General features: G+C 38.6%; 1 protein-coding gene across 1 annotated transcript in view; it reads right to left on the bottom strand.

Annotated features, from left to right (window-relative positions):
• Positions 1 to 411: 411 nt before the first annotated feature.
• CDH6 (cadherin 6) overlaps positions 412 to 20,699 on the bottom strand; it is a 101,944-nt gene continuing 81,656 nt past the window's right edge. The window contains exons 7-13 of the mRNA XM_054163991.1: positions 18,966 to 19,153; positions 17,307 to 17,560; positions 11,471 to 11,607; positions 7,370 to 7,491; positions 6,454 to 6,571; positions 6,116 to 6,367; positions 412 to 1,991 (exon numbers count right to left, since the gene is read on the bottom strand). Coding sequence (XP_054019966.1) covers positions 1,501 to 1,991; positions 6,116 to 6,367; positions 6,454 to 6,571; positions 7,370 to 7,491; positions 11,471 to 11,607; positions 17,307 to 17,560; positions 18,966 to 19,153 — 1,562 coding nt within the window. The 3' untranslated portion in view covers positions 412 to 1,500. The remainder of the gene's footprint in view (positions 1,992 to 6,115; positions 6,368 to 6,453; positions 6,572 to 7,369; positions 7,492 to 11,470; positions 11,608 to 17,306; positions 17,561 to 18,965; positions 19,154 to 20,699) is intronic.

Genomic DNA, 20,699 nt, shown 5'->3' on the forward strand with positions numbered 1-20,699 from the left:
TAAAGAAAAGTGGTTTGGCCTGAAACTATGGCATCTTCCTCCCACTTCTGGACAGAAATAATGTAGTTTGGCAAGGAAGATAAATGTACAGAGAAAGACTTGTGATTAACATTTTACCTTTTGTTGAAGTGTTGAAGAACCCTGTCTGAATAGTTTATGTATAAAATGAGTTGTAGTTATAAACCATACTTTTCAGGCCACTGGAACGATGATCAGTTCTTTCTTACTGTTGCATTCAGGGCTTGAATCGGGGCGGTGGGGGAAATAACTACCCAAAAGCATGAGAAATTGCTTCCTTCTGCAGTATGACAACATTTTCAATTTCTGAAGCATTTTCCAAATGACTTACATAACTCTTAAAACATCCTGTTGAGGTAGGCATTATTTGCCCACTTTACAGATAGCAGCAAAACTGGGCAGAGAGTAAGTCAGGAAGCCATCTTAGGCATCCTGGTAGGGAAGGTTAGGACAAGAAGTACTTCTTCCTTTGCACTTGTTCTTTTTGCCCCAAAGGGTGATAGGCCCTTTGAGGCTCCTGCTCCCCTCCTGCAAATGAGAACAAGCAGAAGTAGTTGAGTATGAAAAGTCTGATTCCCACCTCCCCAGCAGAGTGGCCATCACTGAACTGATGCACAAAAGGAGGCCAACCAAAGAAGTATGATGAAAAGCACAGTTACGATCTGCTCCTTCCTCCAAAGTCATGACCTAATCTGGAGCTAGATTAGATGACTTGCCCTGTATCACAAGGCAAGTCTGGGTTAGAACTAGGAAACCATCCAAGAATTAGATGTTGGGGCCAGTGACCACACATACATGCACACACGCACATCTCTCCAGCAGTGCTAGGTCAGAAGAATATATACATAGCAGTCAATGAACACTCTCTCTCTCTCTGTGTTAGTATGATTCAGTGCATTTGGGGCAATGGCAAGCTCTAGAAAAACACTTAGATTTGAATGACCATTACACCCTTCTACCCTCCTTATGAGTAAAATGCTTGTTTGATGTTTGTTTTTCTCAGCTTACTCGTATAATAAACCTTCATTCCATCACCACTACTTTTGACTATAATACACAAGGTAAACTAGGGTATCTCATTACATTGGGATGTGCAATACACAATTAATTGCTGAATAGTCTGAATACAAGTAAAAAGAGCAAGTGACCTTAAACAGTAATATACTCTGATTTACAATATAAGCAGAAAAAGTAAAAATATTGCTCCCCATCTGATCCTTTTTTCCCTTTCCACCACTGCCATGCCAGTAAGATTGGCTGGGTAAACTGGATGCACTAAAAAATAAGAATTTTGCCTCTTGGAAGCTCATATAATGATACTAGAAAAAGTTTTCTGACAGCTGATCCACACGGGCTGCAGTCATTATACAACTGGAACAGGTAGAATTTCACACAGCTGTGGAGAAATAGAAAGAAATAGCCACTTCACTTATCTCAATGCTGTTTCTGAAAACGAGTAAGGGGGGGAAAAAAGGCAACATATCAAGAGTCTCTGTCACTGTCCATTGCGCCATACATATCTGCCAGCTTTTTAAACCGAGGGCCCCAGTCACTGAGGTAATCATAGTCCTGATCTCCTTCTGTAGTCACTGACTCCAAGGAGCTGAGGGATTCGGCCACAGAACCGTTACCTTCGTACGCATAGGTTGCTAACGAGTCATATGGGGGTGCTGTTGGGTCTGTATCATTGTCCTTTAACCTTTGGTTAATGAAATCTCTGACATCCGCGTTATCTCGCACTGTTGCAGTTCGCCGTGGCATAAAAAGTGTTTCTGGCACAATATCTCTGCGTAATTTATTGTCATCTATGGCTTCAGGATTCCTCAGTGTGCCGATATCAAATGCCTGGGTGTCTTCCTCTCCACCACCTTCATCATTATAACTGACAATGTTGTCTCTGATGTCTTCTTTGGAAATAATCAAAGGCTCTTTCTTCCGCTGCCGTCTCAGTGCTGCAAACAGCACTACTGTAACTGGAAACAAAAATAACAGGGGAAGAGAAAGGGAAAGGTTAATCCCTAGCTCCATTAAAACGCAGAAGAAATGCTATGCCTCTGCTTGAATTCAAAGTTGTAAAAGATGTTTTGCAAAACTGCAAACACACACATCAGGTTTTCAGACTGTGGTTGTTCTGCCGGTGAGTACCCTGGGAGATGAGATGGCATGAACATGCACTAGAAGAAAGGAAACGTCAAGCTTGTAAGAAGCCATGTAGAATGTCTTTTTGTCAGCGGGCACATTTTTACTCAGAGTCACACAGCAATTTCATTGCCTTTAGAACAGAACAAGTTTCATGAGAGTTGAGAAGTAGGAAACACTTTCTCCCAAAGCAAGAAACATCAGATGTTACTTACCTTAACCCTTGGAATGAGATGCAACTTGTGCTGTGTACCAGGCTAGTACCTACTGGGCTAGGATAAAAGGTTATCAGAGCTGTATTTTAAGATAAGTAAATCTGTCCTCTTCTGGAGAAAAAAAACAACCAAACAAAGAAACTTGGAATATGGAGTGGATTTTTAGCCAGCACAAAGTCCAGGTTTTATTAATGCCACTGGCATATTTTTAAAAAGTACATCACCTTAAAAAAAGCACATCTTAAGTCTTGCATGATGAGATATGGTAAGGGTATTTTTTAATCTGACAAAGGCATGAGATTTCTCAAACATATTTTATGCCTTCCATTCTACATTGTCTGTACATGCATTTTTAATTTATTTGGAGGTCAGGAGCTTTTTCCAAAGCCCTGATGCAAATTCAGATATTTTTACCCAATGGTACTGTTGAAGGAGGCACAGAGGATGAAAAGGAGTCTTTTCAATACTATTTCCCTTAGAAGCTTATTTCAGATTGTTTAGCTGAATTCTACCTTAAGATGGTGAATGGCTGAATATTTACAAATTAACATCATCAAGGAGCAGAGATGTATTAATACTACCACTGTTGCTTTATTAGTCTGAGATCCACAGTGCCCAGTATTTCAGCTCTGCTGTGCAAAATCCAAGAGATGAGACATTTTACTGTCTTCATTGTTCGTTCACAGCAAATCAAAGCAGGAGCTGTCTAAACTCATTGGTATGAGATTATAAAGTGGATCAAAATTATCTTCCATATTACCTGTGTTTCTAAAGCTGTATGTAAGTTGAAGCACACCTAACTTTTTCTTTTTTTTGGCAGTCCCTTCCTTATTTGTAGCCCTATTAAAAACAATTCCAAGGGCTAAGGACATTTTCTACTCAACATTATAGCCCTTTGAAAGCTGTCTGTCTTAGCTTCCTTCAACAAACGGCTGATTTTTTTTTTATTTTTTTTTTTTTAATCTGATGGGCTTCCCTGCAGGATTGTTTTGAGCAAGATGCTTTCTATAGGTGTGCTCAAGCATGTTGTGGAAGTCTCTTTCTCTCCGTTGATTACGGAAGGATCCCAAGAACACAGGAAAATGCTGTAATTCCTGATGTGACTTTATTGTAAGAATAGTGTAAGGGACAACATCTGTTGATATGAGTTGAAAGGAAAGAAATGAGGAGGTGAACTGAAGAAATTAGAGAGCTGGTTCAGATGGTAAAAGCTTCAAGCTATTACCCTAATGGTGAGGATTTACTTATGGTGTGATGTAAAGTTCCTGATCTGAGTGAAGATTCTTTGTGCTGCTGTGCAAAAATGCAGTAAGAGAGAATTCTGTTCTTTAAGAGCATAAATCAATGACACTGTATGAGAGAATAGAATGGAATAGAATAGAATAGAATAGAATAGAATAGAATTAACCAGGTTGGAAAAGACCTTCAAGATCATCAAGTTCAACACCATCTAATCAATTAAACCATGGCACCAAGTGCCTCATCCAGTCTCTTCCTAAACACTTCCAGTGATGGTGACTCCACCACCTCCCTGGGCAGCCCACTCCAATGGCCAATCACTCTTTCTGTGAAGAACTTCTTATTAACATCCAGCCTAAACCTCCCCTGGCACAGCTTGAGACTGTGAGAGGATTGAGGGAAGGTCTATATGAGAAAAACAGAGATAGCTGGATAAAATTTTGGAGGACTTGAAAAACACAGCATCAGTTTTGTATGGGCTTCTGGATTATTGCCTGACAGAATGATCTGAGAAAGCATCAGAATGGTAGTTCTTATGAGGGGCTGCTGAAGTAACTCATTAACAAAACTGGTATTACACCCAATGTGCAAAGATGAAACTTAGGTAATTATGTTACATCTCTGATACTTGAATTTTCTTACTTTGTGCTGAACTCAAAGGTAAAATCTCCAAAGCATTGGAAGTTATATTTTAAGGTACATCACCTTAATTTGCATGTGAGTGTTTGGGAATGTCTGAGGCCTGCTGATAAGCTGTTAGATTTACTCAAACTGTAAATAAACTGAGCAATTTACAGGCATTGTTTTGTTGCTGCTAAACTTTAAGTTGTGGTTCAGATCTGCCCAGAGTATTGTTTTTCACTCAGTAGTGGCTGCACACACAAACCCTGCAACCAGCCTGAAAATAGAAAATGATATAGCTGAGTTAATTGAAAACCTGCTTATGGTGCATGGCGGCGTGAGCAGTAATTGACATAAAGTGCTGTTTAGCACACAGAATCAATTATTTTCGATTGACATAAACCAGTAAATCATTCAATGTCAGATTGATATTAATGAGCAAAGTTGTACTAATGAGTGCAAGACTATCTGCAGCATTAGATTTCTTTTTCTGGTAAGGAACTTGATAGAAAGTGAACTCAGCCCTTACAGGTGCTGATACCATGGTTTGGGAAATGAATTTAATGGTGAATTAAGGGTAAGATTGTTATTGTGGGAATCTTCTCTGAAAATGGGATAGTGTATATATGGGCAAGCCATGACTATACTGTTGAAGTCTGAGAACCACAACATGATCTTTGAGTCATCACTGGAGAGAGAAATTTTATTAATAGTAATGATCAGTAATGAGGGTGGTGGAGCACTGAAACAGGCTGCCCAGGGAGGTGGTGGATGCCCCATGCCTGGAAACACTCAAGGATTTGAGCCTTGGGCTCTGAGCAACCTGATCTAGTCCAACCCCCTCCATAGTAAGCAGGGGTATCCTTAATTAGATCAGGGTGACCAGAGCTCTGGTGAGCCTCACTTTGAATATCTCCAGGGATGGGGCCCAAACCACCTTGCTGGGCAAGCTGTTCCAGTGTTCCACTACCCTCATGGTAAAGAACTTAACACCCAATCTAAATCTACTCTTCTCTAGGTTGAAGCCATTGTCCCTCATCCTATTACTACAGGCCTTTGTAAACAGTCTCCATCCTTCTTGTAGGCCCCCTTCAGGTTTTGGAAGGTTGTTATTAGGCCTCCCCAGAGCCTTCTTTTCTCCAGGCATGTCCAAAGAAAATACAACTATTGCAGAAAGAAGTGGAATCACTTAGGAAACATTTTCTCCCTGGCATGACTGAAATGCTATAAAATTGTTCTGACTCCCTTCTTTTGTGTCTGGATACTAAAGGTCACTAATAGTGTCTGCCTGAGAACTGCCTGTGTTGTATTGTACAGTTCTCCCTGGATGAACAGACTATGGCTAATGGCTGAGGGATCAACCATCTCTGTTTGCTCTATGAGAGTGGTGGAACCTGAGTGAGAGGAATGTGAGAGATGTTGCAAACTGTCTTTATTTTTATTAAAAAATAAATATTGAGCACCTGTAAGTGCTGTAGGGAGTCATCTGTGAGCTCTCACACTCAGGATCTAATCTCTTCATACTTCCAGGTGCCTGGAGGGGAGAACCCCACAGTTTTTGAGAAAGTGCCTCAAGTAGCCAACCATTTCAGCATACTTTTTTTCTCAGAAGTACTCAGATTTCTCAATTTTGACACAAGAAGTTAATTGTTTAACACTAAGTTATCTGGCCGCCTTCTATGGTGATTAGTCTGTTCCACCTCTGAAACCGGTAAAGAAGTAACTAAGATTAGGTGTGATGTGTTCTATATTCCCTCAGAGAGGGAAGTACCGTAACACAAATGCAGGATACTTCTGCTTTGCTGTTGTTCTAGCCTTGGTATAATCACTTGTACCTGTGCAAAATAACCATGGAAGGTTCGGAGTGCCTCTGAGCTACTTACCAAGCAATATAATGATACAGAGAAGAATGGCAATAAGAGCCCCGGTGCTAAGACCTGTAGGATGAACCAAGGCTTCCGCGTTACAGGACAGCATCTTTCCTCGATGGTCACAAGCACATACTCGAATAGTCACAGTTTCAGTGCTGCTCTGGATAGGATACTCGTTGTCTGATATTACCACTGGCAAGAAGTAGGTACTCATTTCATGCCGGTTATATCTGGTTTTTCGGGTGAAAATCCCTGCTGTGTTGTCTGGAAACACAAAGCACACCTTATATCTTTATCTGAAGGATGAAAGCGAGGATAAGAAAATAAGAAAGGTCTTCCTAGAAATTCACCTCTGTTGTCCTGCAGTGTAAAGTTGGAGCTGCTGGCTGTCTCGGGAGGTATGGAGAATGAAAACTGATGTCCACTGTGAGAGTCGTCTTTATCAACAGCACTTAACGTTTGTATCAGCTGGAATGATAGGAAAAAATTACCTTCTGGGTCAGTGGACCTTATGCTTATTTATGTACTCTAGGATTGTAAAGCAATCTTATTGTATCCATTTTTTATCTGCATCTTTAAAGCAGCCGATGCTGCTATGGTGAGCTTAAGACAAGTGATTCATATGCTGCTGATTAGGATAACCGTGCTATTTTATCCTGTGCCACCAGCCAGTAACATAATGAACTTGAAAGCTGGCTGGAAAATCATGCTGAATTGAACCAGCAGCTTTGGGCTGATGGCACTGCAGACAGGTAGGAAACCTTTGCATGGGACAAGAAGTAAAGATGAAAGGTGGTGTTGACAGTCCAAGCTGACTGTCTGTTTATCTACCCAAATCTCATGTCACAGTAATTGTTTGTCTCAATCTTCCAAATTATCTGCTACTTTGAACCATTTAGTAATAGGACTGTTAGAGTGAGAGTTATCTGGCAGGAATTAGCTGTATCACAGACAGGACTTGCAACAGTTATGGACCTGAAATTGTATTTGAAGGAGACAGTGGAGGTGTCTGAATAAAGCAGAGAATCATGGAATGATAATTAATCAGGGATAACAAAGGGCAGTACAGAAAACAACAGTCTAAAACATACTGTCACATTAGCTGCAAGAATACTAAGTGCAATCAGATCAATGCAGCTACTGTTTAGTTTAATTTCGCAAACCTGCCAGTTTGATGCAATGCAAAGTATGCCTCTTGATGAGACAATGCAAGAGTAGTAACAAAACTCAATTCATTTGTAGAACTAGTACAAGCAGACAACACACCTGTTCTGCCTTTGCATTTTCACAGACGAAGGTCTCATAAAACATGGCAAACTCTGGAGCGTTGTCGTTTACATCCAGAACTTTAATGAACACTGGGACACGGCTACTTTGTTTTGGGTTGTCTGAAATGACAAAACCAGAAAGAACAGAGATTTTGTTTAGCACAGCTATTGACTTAGTGCAGGAGAAGATAAGGGAAAACTTAGGACCTCATTGCCTTAATTCTCATCACACACAACACTTTTGTTCTGCTGCTTTCTGCGGAACATGGTATGGGGTGAATTCCACAAAACGATGCTGTGTTATCATTACCCTGATTCTGTGTAAGCTAAACAGTTAAGATGAGTTGGAGTTCAGGATTTACAAATTCCTTTGAACACTCCACATAAGTATGTGTGACAAACACGTATATAAAAATACAATACTGGAATTAAATGAAGCCTGTTTATTAGCCTGACACACTTTGGGGGCAAGAAAGTTTTTAGAACATAATACCTCTGAAACAGGAAGACTGAAGAGTCATAAAGATGCAATTGTTGGGTTTTTTTTCCCCTCTCCATTGTAATATTCTGTCTCTTACATCTTGTGACACAGTTCCTTAAGCTACCATGATTACCCTTATGTTACAGAAATAGTAACTGCAGCTGTGCTTACATATTTTCTAATCCCTTTTGAATTGATTTGTCTAAAATTCGAGAGTTAACACTAAAGTGTAGCAGCCGAAGACCATCAACACTATATAAAATCTGTAGATCCCCATATGTAAATGTGGGGGTTTTTTCTCCTATAATGACTGCGTAGTGTGAAGAGACTGAATTTGACAGGGATACTCCTGAGCATAACATGCTGAGGAAAATATTGTTATCTTTCTAGATAAAAATCAAAACATTTGGAAATGCACCATGTTGTATAGGTGGTTGCTTTTTCTGTTGGGTGCAGACAGACTTTACACAAAATAGGGAAGAAAGGCCGCTGGCAGGAACCTTGCCTAAGCACCATCAATGATGAAACAGGCAAGACTCTAAGGCAAAAAATCACATCTTAACAATTAGTGATTCCTAAAAGGTGCAAGTTCTGTTCCCAAACCAATTTGTCATCACCAATTGAAAGGAAAAAAAGAGACATTGCCAGGACTTGGTCTGTTCCCTTGTGTGTTTCACATCACACAAAGGCCAGGTCACCCAGTCATACTCACTGTGGGAATGCATGTGACTGAAATGAGCTTCCTTTAAAACAAATGACTTCTCCCTCCCTTTCATGAGGGCTCACACAGCATTTTGCCCTGTTAATTTCCTACCCATGTTACTAATGCATTTTAACCTATGATTCAAGTGAAAAAAAGAGTGCAAGAAAATACCGCAGATCTAAGGCTCTATGTTCCTACAAGCATTCATTGTAGTAGCTTGTTGAGTTAGGGTTTAATAAAAGTCCTATTACTGTGTTTATCATGCTTTTATAAATTTGAAAATGCCTTCTCCAAAATTGGCATTGTATATTTGTACTAGAGAGCTCAGTCATTTGAACAAAATATTATGATTTTGAGCACCACAGCCCCATTGAAGTTAATGTGATTCCCTTAAGCATAAACCACTTTCTAATATGAATCACTGGACTAAATTCATTCCATGTATAAAATAATGGTTTATGTGTGATACAGACTAGGCTGAATTCTGTGATAAAATACATCAATACAAATGCTGAATTTTTCTAACAGGCAGAAAGCAAAGGTACTCATTTGAAGTCACAGGGCTGTTCACAAGACTATTTTGTAAGGGCATAGCTTTCTAACAAAAACATTCAAATATATTGGCAAACGTGATTCTTCTCTTTCAAGAATTACAATAGTTTTCTAACCTGCTTTTTGAGCAATGAATTACCTATTTTTGGTTTACTTCTAGGTGCTTAAAATTCTCACAATGTAAAATGATACTGTAGTTAATAGAAGCTTCATAAAAATGTTGTGCTCTATAGACATGGGCCTCTTTTCTGATTTAATGGAAATGGAAGTTGAAATGTATGTATACATCCTTAAACATTGGTTTGTGGTTGGTTTGTTTGCTTTGTCATTTTTCTAATTATTTGTTTGCATTATCCTTTAATTACTGCTGGTCTCCATTTCACAGCTCCACAGCCTCAACAAACTCAAACAAACATCCATTCATCTCTGTAGTGGTATGTTTTCTGTCGAGGCAGCAACCAAATTGTTGAAATGTGCCTTTTTTAAAAGAATGCAGCCTCAAAGTCTTGCCAATGGTTGATTCACCCTTATGTGTTAAGTAAAGAATATTGTAAAAGACTCTGGGAATTCTTGATATTTTTTTAGATTACTTCAGTGAAATACACTTGGAGTTTGAAGTGTTGATACATCACTGAGAGCAACCAGTGATTAGGTGGAATTTAGTGGACTGGGACTTTATCTAGCTGTCCTAGAAATTACTGGATTTCGCCAGGAATGTTAAGCAGTGATGCTTTCCATTCTGGTCTCTTGAGACTAAAATTAGTGAGGTAGCCTGGCTCAGACAAAGGCTTGTTTAAACAGTAGCTGCATTTCAACCAAGAAAATTACCCTTGGAAGGCATTTACCCCACTTATGCCAAATTTGGTCTAGGCTCATTGAAGCACAACCTGGGAAGTAGGTTGTTGCAGCCTGGAAGGATTCAGACTATAGAGAAGTAACAATTAAGACAGAAGCCCGTGTTAGATACAAAAGGTTTAGTCTGGCCCAGTAGAAGGTCTGCCCTTAGAGGAGGAGGCAAGGAACTAAATGAGTGTTTTGTATAGATTCTGACTTGGTTTTCAGACAGTATACAATTTTCTGTAGTGTGTATTATTTCACCTCTGCTAGGATCAATGCAAGTGTGCTTCTTTAAAGTTCTTGTGTTTTGTTCCTTTTTAGGCATTTATTTTTCCTCTCCTATTCTCTCCAGAAGCTTAGTCTGTAATGTACAGATCTTAACCCTAGATCACCCCTTCAAAGACTTAATAGAAACACAAACACCTGACTGATAGCCAGAAGTCAGTGTTTGGTACACCGAATCCACATACCTAGAGGGAGAAAACTATTAAGAAACATCATTCCTGCAGGCTCTAGCCCACTATCGTTTTACATAACCTATCTGCCTGCTTCAATAGCATTGTTTCACATGAGTTTTAAATTTAAGAAAGACCTGCAGAAAAAAGAAAGCTGTAGTCAAGTACTCCTTAGTTACGTTCTTCTCACTATTCAGCAGCTGATTGAGCTGTGTGTACATATACAACATAAGAAAGTAAAGGTTATATTGAATCAGAATATGGTTATGGGGTTTTTGGTGTTTGGTTTGTGTTTGGTTGTGGGGTTCTGGGGGTTTTTTGGTTGTGTTTTGGTTTGGTTTTTTAAAGACATTTAGCCTCTGAGTTGACCATGTGATGGTGACGTGTGATGGTGTTTATGTTAGTTCTATCCACCATTACACCATGCTTTACAAGCATAGGCACTGTGCCTCTTCAAAAGCAAATAGAATTGCATTTCCTAATACTTGAGCATGTCATATGCTTAAAGTATTAAAGAGAACTGTTTATTGAGGCCACCTAGCATGCACATCCTTATGTATATCCATGAGACTTCAGTTCCAGAAATCAACATGACTACTATTATCACAAGATTACTTCTTAGCAATCCTGAACTAATTGATTTGTAACTAAAAATTGTCATTTCAAAGGATACAAATTGAAGTTAAAAATAAAAATCCTTAAAACTGGACCTAGCTCAGCTTAGCCACCTTAGTCTTGTCAACATCCAGCCTGTACTACACTCAGTGTGGCTCAGACTGAATTCAGTTTGACTTTAAACCATCTTGCTTGCTGCATGCAATTGCAGAATTCAACAATCATGATTAGAAAATGCAGAATTGTTACCTTCCTGCTTTGCTCAGCCAAGTTACCTCTCTTCATGAACTGTTCCCTTAGTAAAACACAGAACTGCAGACCACCTCTTCTGCTTCTTTAGTACTGACTGGACTATCCCTATAGCCTGACATCTGCCCAGCCTTGCTTTCCACACACTCAGCTAGAAGGTTAAATTAATTACAGCAGGGACAGCAGTTCTATTTAGGTTTGACTTACTGATCTCTGCTGCTATTACTGTAATGTTGTGCCACAGCAGTGTTTCCCGGTCAAGGGGTTTTGAAGTAAATATCGAACCATTTCCTGAATTGATGTTGAATACTCTGTCCATATCAGTGTGTCGATCTACAGAGTACCTGCAAATACAGAGACAGAGGTTAGGAGAATGCTTTTCCTTTTCATTTCTCTCTTCTTAAACCATTTTTTAAGATGAGACATCAAAGAGCTAGTAAATGGGGTTGTCTTTTGTTTTCAGCACAGGTTTCAGTCTTTATATATTCACACAAAGAGGTAGTTCTGAACTACTGGATAATGACACATTGGAGGTCTGATTTAGAAGGTGGAGCATTGTCACTGACTAAATGAATTACTGCAGAATTTACATACCTCTGAGAATCATCAAAGCTTTGTTTTTAGTGAGAAATGTGAAGACTGTGTCCTGAAAGATAGGAAGTTTATTTTAAGGCTGAGTTGGCTTTCCATTTTAAGCCCCTCACTTTATTATTTGATATCTCCACTGTTCCAAATAATTTCTGATATTAAAGTTTGACAGCTGGGGTGCATTTCTGCCTTTCACTTCCCAGTATTTAAAAAGACTACCCCCTGAAACCAGGTCAGCATGAAAAAGAATCCATTATTCCAGAGTACATATCACGTGAAGCTTTGCTGTAATTCATTAGAACTAGCATGCTTAGCCCTGCTTGATGGTATTTATATGTTAAAATGAATGCTAACAAGCTCTGGAGGAGCTCAGAGTCTAAATATGTATTCAGATTGTCAGTGTGATCTCTTAGTTTTTCTGCTGAACTGAATCCAACTTTCAAAGCTCTTCAGTTCACAGGTGAGGATGCTGCTGCCCTGATCCCAGGGCAGCAATTGTGACTTTGTTTCACGTCTCATGAAGAGAAAATTCTTGCATAAATTGTGGAATTTTCTGATGGAAGTATGTCTCTGGTGTTGTTAAGGCAAGAAGGCAATTGCATTCTTCTGCTTTTGTTGCAAGCCTGAATGTGTCCTGCTGTACAATTGAGGACAGAGCCTTAGGAAGCCCAGTATGCTCCTTTAATGGCCTTGCAGGACATGTCTGTGGAGGTAAGGCAGCCACTGCTATCCCTTGTGTCCACACAAGGATAAAGATATGGCTGAGCTGGTATGCAGTCACGTGAAAACTGGGCCAGGAAAATGATTGGCAGAGTTTACTGCCACTACAAAACTGATAGGAATGCAAAAGCTGATGAAAAATTCACATTCCCTGCTCTATCCTAGGAGCAACTTTTTATTCTGCACAGAGATCCCAGTGACTGTGCAGTGCCATTTAACTTCTGAGAGAGCTTTTGTATGAAAGAACAAGAGAGCAGAAGAGTCCAGCTGAAATGTTTATGACAGAGGTTTAGAATGCTAACAATCTAACTTTGCTAACAATCTTGTAACTGCACCTTTGTTTTCCATTTGTTTGTTTTCTTCTTTGCAAGTAAAATGGGATATAATATTCACAGCAGATCAGGCTAGTCTTACTGTAAAATAAGAACTTTACAGTAGCTTACCTTCCTAAAACGCCCCTATAGTAAGTGTTAGTTATTTGCACCAAATTATTTTTCTTTTTCCACATTGCACTCCTATGGAAACAACCAAATAAGATTCAAAGGTAGCACCACAAAAAGCTAACTTTTGTGGATTTGCATGGACCCACTTTTCTAGTTTTTTCCAGGACTTAATTTAGTTTTTATTTGGTGCTGTCACTTGACCAACAGTACTTCAATTTCAGCTGCTTGAAATCTGCTGTGGGGTCACTAACCTAGTTCCTTCATGCAGCATTGTCACATTACCATCAGTTTGAAAAGGGTATGTAAGAAGGTATGTAACAGACTGCACTGACTGATGGGACAATTCCAGCAGGTTGTGGTGTTTTGTCCACATCTGAATTAGCATGTGAATTTGGTGACTTACCTGCAATGTTTGATGGAAACAAATTTACACAAATTAGTATAAACTCTCATATTTTGACAAGGTACTTGATATAGTAAATATATTATTTAAATGAATTCAGGCTTTTATATGCTATTATGTTGATATTTTATGAATTCAATTATTTTTCAGATATTCCATAGCATAGTTCTGTATCTTTTAGCTGAAATACTTTGGTATTTCCATTTGGCAGTAAAAGTAGAGTTTGCAGTCCTATTTGAAATGAAGTATCAGGATTTCCAAAGGCAATTGTAATATTATGTTTCAGGATCTTGATCTGCAAGGTATTAAAGTAACTAGCTTTAGGCATGAGTTGTCTATTTGTTGCCCTTTTTTTTCTTCAATTCTTCAATTTCACTCATGCTTCGTACTATGAATGGAGTTTAACAAAATCTCACTGCCTTAGCACATTATAATCACTATCTTTAAAACAGTTCCCAAATTGAATTTGTGGTACAGTATATGGAAAAGGATTTTTTTTCAAATGTTCTGGAATTTTGCAGACATTACCTGAGCTGTAACATTGAGGACCACTTCAAGATGCTGAGAATTTAAAAATACTTTGTAAAGCTGTATGTATGTTCAGTCATTAGTACTAAAAAAAAAACCCCAGCCAACAACCCAAGCACCAAAGAAAAACACCAACCAGAGAACAGCTTCTTAATGAAATGTTAAATTTATTTTTTCATATCCAAAGAAAATACATACAAGGTCAATGCAGTTAAAGTATATTCTAATTATACCATTAACCCTGGTCTAGAAGGATGATTTTAATAAGCTAGACTGTCACTTCTATTTCTCAGTTTGTATAATCCAGTCTCTTTTGATCAAGGACTGTTAATTATGTTGAATTGGTGGTAATTCTGACTTAGGGATCATAATCTAGTAAGAATTAAGCAGACAACATCAAACTCATTTTTACATTTATTTAATGAAATTACTGGTGCGTGTTTGTCAGATTGCAGGACTTCATCCCTTTCAAACTCTGAGGAATTGACAAGCTAGGAAGTTAAAAGTAACGTGTGGATTCCAGTCTCTCTTTGTACATAACAGGAAAAAAGAAGGGGCAAGAGAATCTAACACATGCAAATACGCTGTCAGTAAAATACAGAAACAAAATTAAGCCTTACATTTGTTTGCACATCATTTTCAGCTGGTATACTTTAGCAAATCAAATCACAGCAGGGAGAGAATTCCAGTGACTGATGAACTTCATTATGCCTCTGAGGAATTACTCGCAAAAAAGCTCAACTAGCAATTTGAAAAGACCTGATCTACAATACAGCCGTGGCAGTGCCAGTTGCAGCATGATCTTTTGCAGAATGCAGCAGTTCATAATATTTCTATTTACATCAAACACAAGCAGAATGGGAAACTTTTTCTAATAACACTGCTGGACTATGGAGTCTTAGTCAGGAGTATATTAATGTCACTACACATGGATGTATATTCAAATATAGCCAAACATCTATTGTTGTATTTTCTTAATGACATGTCACAGCAAAGCTTATTTATGGAGGTTGGACTGATGAAATGTAGCTCAACCAATGCACAGGTCATGAACGATTGTGCAGTTTTACAACTAGGGCAGGTATCTGCTTTGTATTTTGCTATTGCTTCATTGTCTTCTGATGTTCAGGAGCCTGCTGTCTAACGTAACCACAAGTCAGGAAGATTTGTGGGTCAGGAAGGCATGTGTGTGTAAATTTTTCATAATGCATTTTCATAATTATATTGTGAAGGTTTCCTTTAATGGAAGATCAAAGGGCCTTTCATCTAACAGAGTTAGAGCTCAGTTTGTTTTAAAAGAAAAATCTTGAGTAGAGGAGAAAATGGGAAGTTTTCATTGTAATATCAAGTATCCAAAGAATTTGTTTTTGGCCATCAAGAAATATTGACAAGCAAGTGACAAGTCATATATATACAGTCTAATTGCATCTTCCCTGAAGCTCAGAGTGAAAATCACCCTGTCAGAAAGATGCAGAATCAACCCATGCCCCTAAATTCTAGAAGATACCCAAGATATTAGCACCATAAAATTACATTCATTGCAGGCTAACTTCTCTGCTGATTTCCTTCTCCTCTTACTGATTTTCATGTTTCTTCTTGCTGTCTTTATTATTCTAACTTCTCCTTTTTTGTTTGCTTCTCCTTTCACCTTGAGTGTAAAGGAGACAAGTTTTCTGCTGCAGTGCATCAGTTTTGACACCTCTGCTAAATTTTACTCAACAATTATCTGATATTTTAATATGCAAAGTACCTGTACTGTATTAAGAACTGCCCTTGGAAAGATAGCTAAGTTTTAGCACACACATTCAATTAATAGAAAAGAGCCGGTAGGCAATACTCAACAATGAACAGCATAATCCCTATCCGCTGTAAATCACTTATAATTAGGAGCTGGAGCTGGTGTGAAATGCAAATGGTTGTAGTTATCACCACAGGGAAGAAGAGGAAAGCAGGGAAGCATTCCCCTTACTGTACAGTGCTATTAAATATTAAAAAGCAAGTTCATACGAAGACTGCAAGGGGCCTGGGTGTCACCCCAACCAATTTTTCATCTTCATGCCTGCATGCCCATGAAGATGTGTGGCAGGTTTACTTTCTGTCCCTGGGCTTCACCAAAGTCAGCAAAACATTATGCTCCATTTTAAATTACTATGCTCTGCTAGTCCAGAACTCTGTATAATTGTTGCGTGTCGTGATATAAATGAAAGCAAGCCTTAATTAAAATTAGAAGGCTTAGTCTCAAACAAGAATTCATGTGCAAAGCATATAAACTCTGCATATAAACTGAAGACAGATAGGCTTTTTGCCAGAAACCTTTCTAGATGTAGTTTCTTCATCTAGGAAATGAAAATGATAGTATTTACTCCTCCCCCAAGATGAGCGGAGAGCTTAAAATTTACCCACGCCTCATAAACAGTGTAAGCTATCTTGATGAAAGACAGTTGTTTGCAGAAGTGCAGAGTATTGGTAGATTGGATTTTTATTAAACCTGCATTGTTCCATTTTGTTCTTAAGACTACTATGGAATTTCCAAGGTGCCCAACCCAGAGACACGCTGAAAACTGACCTGGATTTAATATTACTGTATTTTTCATTTCCTCCTCTTACTGCTTTGTCACTAGCAATGAACTTTAATTAAAGCACATGACTACTTAAAAGTTCTTCTGTAGTCTCTCCAGTATGACTTAAGCACTCCAGTGTATTTTCAACTGTACTGAAACGACTTAGATGTTAAGTTCCCCAAAAATGAAGGCTTAGTTTTAACTGCTCCAACTTTAACTTCACTTCCTCTAAGACTACTTTATGGGTCCATGGCAAATACAATTTATAAAGTCCACGGGACTGATTCTTATCTTACTAACTTTACACTGATGCAAGTGTGATCAGTCTGTGTGTACAGGAGATACTCTTTAGGCATTTCTACTTGCTGTTTAAGAGAAGGTAAATGTGACCTCTGTTAAGCAGGTCTGCTTGGATGGGAGAAGAAAACACTGCTGAATCACCTCCCTGTCACGTAGCCAAGAGGATGCACTGTGCTGCACTGGGAAATGTTAAAGGTAGAAGGAGAACACTAGCATCTTCTTAGTGCCCTTTTTGCAGCAAATTCTTCCATGGTAGAAATAACCACAAACATTAGTTAGTGAAGAGGAGAGGATGTAATTCAAGATGAAAGGGCCATGCAAACACAATCACAAATACCTAGACATGTTTGACTGTAAGAGATAATTTACCATCTACAATACTCCATATTTAATCATACTCAAACAATTTGTTACAAGTGATTTGTGTGTGTGCTATTGTGAATAAAGCAAAACTAAAACTGAACAAAAATTATGTAGAAACTGAAATAGTCTGTGCTTACTTGACAGGGTTCTTGGCAGCATCTGGATCCTGAGCAGTTACTGTTCCTATTACAGTGTTTATTGGAACATCTTCTTTCACTTCCATTATGTAAGCTGGTCTGCTGAACACAGGGGGCTCATCTACATCTTCTACCTGAATTCTTACTGTAGCTGAGTCCTTGAATGGCCCAAGGTAGAGGAATCGAGGGTCCACATGAGTATTGGTAGCTTCCACTTTCAGAATATACAGGTTTTTCTTTTCAAAATCCAATGCCTGGGAAGATGAAAAAAGTTCAGCAGGTCTGTGAGGGCTGCTGTGATTTGTAGTCAGATGAGCAAAATGAATGGGGGGGTGTCATGGACATGCCTGTGCCAGATAACAGGGGCTTGAACTGGAATGAAAATGCCAGCAGAAAGGAGAAAGATCTCTATGCCACTGGTGATACATTATTGAAAAAAACCACCATTTTTTTCAGGGAATTCTATGCCTAGAACTCCTAAACACCAGTTAATCTTTCCTTCAGAAACAGCCTGAACTCTTCCTGCCTTTTATTTTGTCATTTTGATGTCATCTTCTCTACTCCTTACCCCTAAGCACCACATACAAAAGAGGGAAAGATTTTCTAGGAGGTGCTTGTTTAAATATTGGCATTCATCACTGAAAGGAAACACTTTAACATCTAGTGTCTGGACATCCAGGACCATCCATCAAGGAAAATAGGATTTTATGATAGACTGTGACTATATCACACTCTTCAAAGTACAAAGAAGCTGCATTTAATGATGCTTTGTTACAGTAGTTAGAGAAATGTGGGAAAAGAGTAGCCACCCCATTTTTCCATGATGTTGTAGCAAATTTGCAGGTTCTGTCAGCAACATCCAGAAATGCAAACAGAGTTAGACTGATATCAGCAGCAGCCCTGGAAGGCATCTCCTTGAAAACAAGTAATGACAGGTGTCGTACTGATATCACCAAGCAAGTACATGTTCAGAAAATACACAATGTCTATCTAGTGATGACTGCACTTGAATTGATGGAGGATGATATCTGTAACCTTATCAAGCTTGCCTGATAACCCACTGTAAACAATATTTCTCAAACCTTTTCTGACAGCCAATGTGCAACCTAGTAGATGATGTCCACTGTGATCCAGCAAGCACTGTGTAAAAGCATGTTGATGTGTTTATTAATTACACTTTTTTTACAAAATGTCAGTCAGAAGAAATTTGTCTAGATACTTTACTACAATATAGCTATATAATTCCACACCTTCTGATAATGCAAAGCCATGCTGATTATTTCTGTGGTCTTAACACAGCACATTCTAGTAAGTGGGTAAATTTCGTAGGGAGAAAATCACAGCTGGATGTTATTCCTTGAGTTATTCTGTGAATATGTTCAGAGTATAGAATTTTTTCCTCAGTCTCATCCCACTCCCTAGGTTATTTCCTGTCTCAAGTCCTTCAAAGTATGTGTATTGGTTTAGTAAGGAGGGTGTAAGAGGAAGGACCCCAATTGCTTGTATAAAATAAACTTTACATAGGTAATACAGAGATTGCTGATAGATAGCATTCAAATTAATTAACAACACATGGTGCACTAAAAAAGGAAAAGGAATATGTGCTAGATAAAGTTTTGACTGGTATTTCAGAGGCTGGGATTGTGTTAGGATATGTACCTTTTTGACAGTTATAATTCCTTCCTGTGTGTCCTTGTCTGTGGTAATTCCAAACATGTCATATCCATCCCCCTCGGTGATGCTGTATTCAATCTCTGCATTTTCATCCACGTCAGCATCATTAGCTTTTATCCTGCCAATTGGTGAGTCAGCTGGCATAGACTCAGGAGCTCTGAATTGGTATGTGCCTACAGAAGACAGAGAAGGAAATTTTGTCAGTCAGTAGTCTCATGGTATTTTGGACACTATCTTTGAGTCCACTTTCCATGCTGGATATGTACAGATGAGTTTGAGTTGCTGTGTCTTCAGACCTTCCTAGGGAAATGTGGGAGTCGGTGAGTTCCTCGGCCTCTAGGAGCTCATTGACTCCCACAATTCCCCCTTTTTGTTCAGGGAAACAGCCTTCAGCCTTACTTTCCTGTGGATAAAAGTAACATTTTTCTGTCTGTTTTCTAGTATGAAGGATGGGCATTTTGTTTTCCTATGAACATGTATCTCGCGTATCTTTAGCAACACATGTCCTTTTCTAGGTATTATCAGGGTCTCTGTTGGCAGTATTAAAATTGCATAACGAAAAACATCTTGAGGTCAAAGGACAAATACTGAGAACTGCTGAAAGCCAGTGCAGCTTACAGCCAAATTAAGCCCTGATTCCTACTAATCATGTGCTACATTGAATTCTAGTCTGAAAAAACCTACTTGGGGAATGTCAGCATTACAAAGCTGTATCTTTGCCTTTTATATTGAAGATGCTTATGTCCAAGGATGTATAATGAACTTGTCGGGGGCAGAGTGCTGTATTTTCTCTTAAGTTGTTCTAATTTAAATGGAAAGATTTTTCCTATAGCTATGAACAGACTTTGAACTTAAATGACAAGTTGCTTCCAATAACTTTCCCAGCGACTTAACCGCCAAAGCTTGCTGATTTGTCTGATATTTTCTCTCTAACAGCTGCTCCTGACTTTTGACACACACCGACTCAGTGATACACACACTGACTCAGTGATACACACACATCACACAGTGAGCAGTGGTTAGACAAAACCAAAAAGAAGAAAGAGAGAGCGAGAAGGAAGGAGAGAAGGGAGGAAAGAGAGGCAAAGAGAAGTGGACAAAGGCTGAATTGCTTCAAATCACTTATCACCATGAATGCTCATTAATAGAAATTACTTTCCAAGAGAGTATGCTTGGGTGATTCCCTTAAATATCACATACATATCTGCCAGATGATCTGAGACAGGGAGAGGAAAATAGGCAGAAATATCTAGTATATTTATGTATGTCTTTTGTTTCTGCGGGTAAAGAATAAAGGGAAATCCATTGAAGCAATGCTTCCTGGGTGTAAATAGTCATTTTGATAGAATTGCTCTCAGGATCATTTTACATACTTAAATAAATATGTTTCAAAACACAAATGTATTAGATTAGAACAGTTAGCTTCTAATGCAGCCAACCATAAGGTAATATAAATGATATTGAACAAGAAATATAAATTATATTGATCAAAGCTATTTAATAGGTAGGAAAAACAGAGGTTGTTTGTGTACATCACTTCTCAGACTGTCTGCTGCAACTGGAGTAAAAATACCAAAGATTTGTTTCCCAGTTATTGCAATGAACCTTAGCATGATGCTATTGCTTGCTTGTGCGTTCTTAAAGGAATTTTGATTCTCAGTTCACAACAGTAGAAACAACATCTGAGGTGAAAAAAGCCCCAACAGACCAATTTTTGTC

The sequence above is a fragment of the Dryobates pubescens genome, chromosome 9 (assembly GCF_014839835.1).
Source record: "Dryobates pubescens isolate bDryPub1 chromosome 9, bDryPub1.pri, whole genome shotgun sequence".
Classification (NCBI taxonomy): domain Eukaryota; kingdom Metazoa; phylum Chordata; class Aves; order Piciformes; family Picidae; genus Dryobates; species Dryobates pubescens.